General features: G+C 37.0%; 1 protein-coding gene across 2 annotated transcripts in view; it reads right to left on the bottom strand.

Moving 5' to 3' along the window:
• Nucleotides 1-574: 574 nt before the first annotated feature.
• LOC102589727 (transcription factor Pur-alpha 1) overlaps nucleotides 575-4857 on the bottom strand; it is a 19176-nt gene continuing 14893 nt past the window's right edge. The window contains exons 3-5 of one of the 2 annotated variants that reach the window (XM_006341816.2): nucleotides 1515-1655; nucleotides 1184-1420; nucleotides 575-1096 (exon numbers count right to left, since the gene is read on the bottom strand). In XM_006341816.2, the coding sequence (XP_006341878.1) occupies nucleotides 944-1096; nucleotides 1184-1420; nucleotides 1515-1655 (531 nt within the window). In that variant the 3' untranslated portion in view covers nucleotides 575-943. Of the gene's footprint in view, nucleotides 1097-1183; nucleotides 1424-1514; nucleotides 1656-4857 lie in introns of both variants that reach the window. The other variant, XM_006341815.2, reaches the window with a different exon arrangement.

Consider the following 4857-nt stretch of genomic DNA (forward strand, 5'->3'; position numbering starts at 1 on the left):
TTATATAAAGTGAGAAAAAAACTGTGTATATACATATCTTTTCATTCGCCTCTCTCCCCAGAGAATCTCGCCACTCTCCTAGATCTCGCTCACCACTCTCACTTTATACAAACACAAATGTATAATTTGCGTTTGTGTTTGTATAAAGCGAGAGAAAATTGTATATACAAATACATATATTTTCATCCTATACACTTATAATTATACAAATATAAATCTTCCCCTGCCCAATTTTATTTTGTCTTTCTCTTGTTCTCAATTTATACAAACACAGATCGTACAATTAATTTTTCTGTATATGTATACCGAAACCAATTATACAATTGATCTTTTGTATATGTATACCGAAATATACATATTAATAGCCATAGCAAATTTTATAAAGTTTGTTATGTAGAGCAATTATACAAACTATAACTATGACATACAAATATAATTTTTATGTTTGCTAAACCTAAAATTTACTCAAAAAAATTACCCATTTCATATTGACCCATTTTCAACCATCCAAATTTAACTCAACCCGCCCATTTGCTACCACGGAAAGGAATTCTGGTAATTTCACAGTGCGATCTCAAACAATTCGTAATATTGAATATAACAAACTTAGCAGCAACCTAGGATTATGTTTAGCCCAAGCCATAGCGGAGAGTTTCTCACACAGAAGAAGCTATAATCACACCTAAAATAGCAAAGATGAAATTGAATACGAGTGTGCCATTTTATGCTATAATCCTTAACCTTACATAATGGCTTATTCTCTTATTTCCCCTCCTATGGTGATTGGCATTTGACTTCATATTTCCAGCTTATAACAGGGATACCATTTTATTCAACTTCAAAACACGCAATGACCAGGCAGAAAATTAACACAGGAATCACAGTTGTCCGCCCATTATCTGCAGTACATGGTTCCACGCCTTAGCCAACGAGTCATCACCAATCATCTCTGTGGGGAGTCAATTGTCCGAACATTTGCACCTGTAATTCCTTCGAGGCGATCTTTGCTTATCTCTACAAAGTGACCCACCATTTCATAAAATTGTTTCAGGCCAGAAAGGGGAAGAATTATTGAAGAGCGATCAGAACCTGCTACCTGCAAGTTACAGCAAAAATATGATATGATAAACAGATGACCAAATTAGAATGCTTAAATTATATGAAGGTCATCAAGAAGCCAAACCTCAGATATTCGTAAGAAATGGCCCCGATTGTTATTACCAAGATCAAAGAAGAACCTCTTCTGGTCAACCCTGATTACTTTGGAGACCCCCAGGTTACCAACTTCGTCAGCTGCTGGCAAATCAATGGTCCGTTCTACACTCAAATCAGGTGTGGGGGCAGATTGAGAAGAGTGACTGGATATAAAACCAGCTCCTACATCATCTGAAAGCCCAAGACGCTCTGAGGTTTCCGAAGTCTGCTGCTTTCATGCATTTTCAAACAAGAGAACAATGCAGCTATTATTTTGAGACACCTTAAAGGACACAAAAAGGCACTGACTGTAAAATTACCTGATTGGGCGAAATAAATAGCCTTGAGGCTTCATTAATCTCTGCCAAAATATTCCTAAATGCCGCCCATCCCTCATCCTGGGCACTTCCTGCTGGAACAATAATGGTACTACGGTTCCTACTAACAGATGCTTCAGAGACCTGCATGCATTACTCTGTTAACAGATAGGAGAGTAAAATCTAGGGCTGCAAAACTGTCCCTATTAGAGAGAGACTCATAAAGCCTTGTTTTGTAATCAAACTGCGGCTAATCTTCTTCTAGTCTAGATATAGATAAACTAAGATGACAGTTGATAATGTCATGGCTAGTCCAAGAATCAATTGATCTTACATTTCTAATTGTCTTGATTCCGTTTGTCAAATGATTTCTTAACTGTGTCCATTTTTAGCATTTTTAAAAAAAATATTATAATCGTAGGTATCTCAGTAGCTTTTAAGAAACCATACACTACTCCTAACTGGGGTTTAGTTTCAAGGTTAAGATCTAAAAGATGCACCAGAAATTGGAGTTCGTTCCAGAAAGGTTTCATCATTTTCATTTTGAGTAAGTTAACTGATATTATAAACAGAGAAATACACCAATAGTGTACTTCTGTAGTAATTACATCAAACGTGTAGAGAGAGCCAATTAAATAAAAAGAGATCTATCACCTTTCTCCCTCAGAAACTATCAAAAAATAGGGTAATGTCCCCCGGATCCTTAGGTACAGTATGATACACCAAAAGTAAAAGGTCCCTAAACAGTTCATTTTTAGGCTTTGAAGGGAATGCTCTTCTTCTCTGATTTTTCTCCCTCCATATTGTCCACCAAATGCAGGCATGGATAATCTTTCATCTCTCCTTGTGTTCCGACTGATTTCCATCTCTATTCCAACATGTTAGAACTTCTGCAGTATTCCTTGGCATGATCCATCTAATACTTGCAGGCTAATGAACCATTGCCATAGTTTCTCATTCCCTTTACAATGAATGAAACATGCATAATATATAAATAAGCCCTTTAATTTGGCCTCATTTTACATTTATGCCCTCCAACTTTGAATATATACAAGTAGACACATGAGTCCTATGTGGCACAATATACGTAGGACACCACGTAGGACAAAAAATGACATGTAGGATGCCATGTAGGACATGTGTGTCTATTTGTTCAACTTTATACAAGTTTAAGTGTCTACTTGTGCACACCAAAAGTTGAAGGACATAAATGAGATTTGAAGCCAAGTTAAATGACATATTTATGTATTATGCCGTTTATAATCTGTCTCATATTCACAAAAAAAGCATCTGGAGCATAATTGTCTTCTGCTTTTCATCAAGTTGACCTTAGTCAAAACTGTTTGTCTTGCAACTAGCCAAGTGAAACAGGTCACCTTATGTGGTGTCTTCCCTTTCCATATCATCTGTCAAGGCCATAATTCCTTGGTTTGAGTTGAGATATCCAGTAACTTGTAGGCTGATTTCACCTTGAACTTGCCATCTTTGTCCATCTTCCTCACACGTGAGGCTCCTGGCTTGTTCCAGGGTATTGTAGAACTGGGCCATTCTCTCCAATTACGAGTCATGATTGAGGAACCTTCTAAAGGTCAAATTTCAACCTTGTGCATTTCTGACTTCTAAAATTGAAGCCAATTTATGTGGATTAAGGTTGTAGATGTCTAGGAACTGTTGCTCAGAGGTGTTTGTCCCACCCATACCAAGATCTTTCTACCATTTCCCACATTGATAACAGAGTTGCCCCATATTTTTGGCCACTGATTTCTAATAATTCTTCATAGACCCACCCAATAAGGAATTTTAACTTCCTTAGTAGTCCATGGTCCTTTCCTTTCATATCTTGCAATGATGATTTTCTTCCATAAACCCTGATAATCAGTTGCCAGTCTCCATAGGCATTTTAACAAAAGGATTTAGTTTTGTGGTTTCAAATTCTTAATCCCAAACCCCCCTCGTTTTGTTGGTTATAACAACATCCCACTTGACCAAATGATACTTTTTCTCACCTTCACCATTACTTTGCCATAGGAAGTTCCTTCCCATAGCATCCAACTTTTTAATGATCTTCCTAGGGATGTGAAAAAGGGACATCATATAGGTTGGCATGGCATCAAGAACACCCAAGGATAAGTATTGACTTCACCAATTAACCAACTTCTTCTAATATTTTTCCACCACAAAGTTCTAGATATTCATGGACTTACTCGTAGCTACCAAAGACAATCTTCCACTTATTTGCTATGGTCCCCCTGATATGGATCTAGTTATGAGGCGCTATAATATGAAATCAAATATTTTCTTCCTACGACCTATAGTGTTGGTTCGTTAAGAGAGAACCTGCGATCTATTGAGTTTGAAGTACTCAAAAACTTAATAGTTTTTTGCTTATAAGGCTTTCCGTTAAATTCATATAACTTAGAAACAAGGAAATAATTTCCTACTACTACTGAAATGAGAAATTGGAGGAATAACCTCCTTAGGAAAACAATTGTTACAAAGAAAACAGGAAAACATAATTAATAACTGTTGATTTAATCAAATGCATAAAACTGTTGGTAGACTAAAAGAGGTCTTTGTGGCCACGAAATCGTGGAAAATCTAACTTAGTATATTTAGAAATCAAGCAATTCCCACCTGTTTCTGATCCTGAAACTGCAACCACTACTTTACCTTTCCAACATCGATTGTAATTGTCATTTTCAATTGCTTTAACATCTGCCTTTGAATTTGATAAATCCTTCGTTAGTGCATCCAAGCGAATAATAATGGGTGTTCCTGCCTTGCTAAATTGGTTGAACGTTCTTCTTGGAACAAAGTCAACAATTGTGCTAGTTGCTGCTGGATTAGATATCCCATAACATCTCTGACACTAAGTTGTTATGGTCTCCTGATATGGATTTAGTTATGAGGCAATGCAATATGAAATCAAATGTTTTCTTCCTACGACTTATGGTGCTGATCTATGTTGCGCGGACTCTTCATATTTGCAGGCGAACCCGTCTCGACGCGACACTGGTGCAGGCGCGGGTGCGGGGTGCGTGTCGGATTCGGTCAATCCAATTTGGACACTTTGACCGAAGCCGAGAAAAGATTTGGGGAAGAAAAAATCAATTTCCGGTGACGGCGATGTAAAGAGGGCATAGTTCAAAAAGTACAGAGAAGAGAAGAAAGAAGAGTTTTTTCTTGAAAAAGTAAAGGAAATACAGAGTTTTTTTTTTTATCTTTCTTGAAAATATATGTACACAATACATACACTCAAAAAGTCTTCCAAGTAGAGTAGCGTCAGAAAGATGACATCCCATCAGCCATCAACTAGTCCAAAAATAGGAAAAGAGACGTTAGAAAA

The sequence above is a fragment of the Solanum tuberosum genome, unplaced genomic scaffold (genome assembly GCF_000226075.1).
Source record: "Solanum tuberosum cultivar DM 1-3 516 R44 unplaced genomic scaffold, SolTub_3.0 scf00030, whole genome shotgun sequence".
NCBI classification, from domain to species: Eukaryota; Viridiplantae; Streptophyta; class Magnoliopsida; order Solanales; family Solanaceae; genus Solanum; species Solanum tuberosum.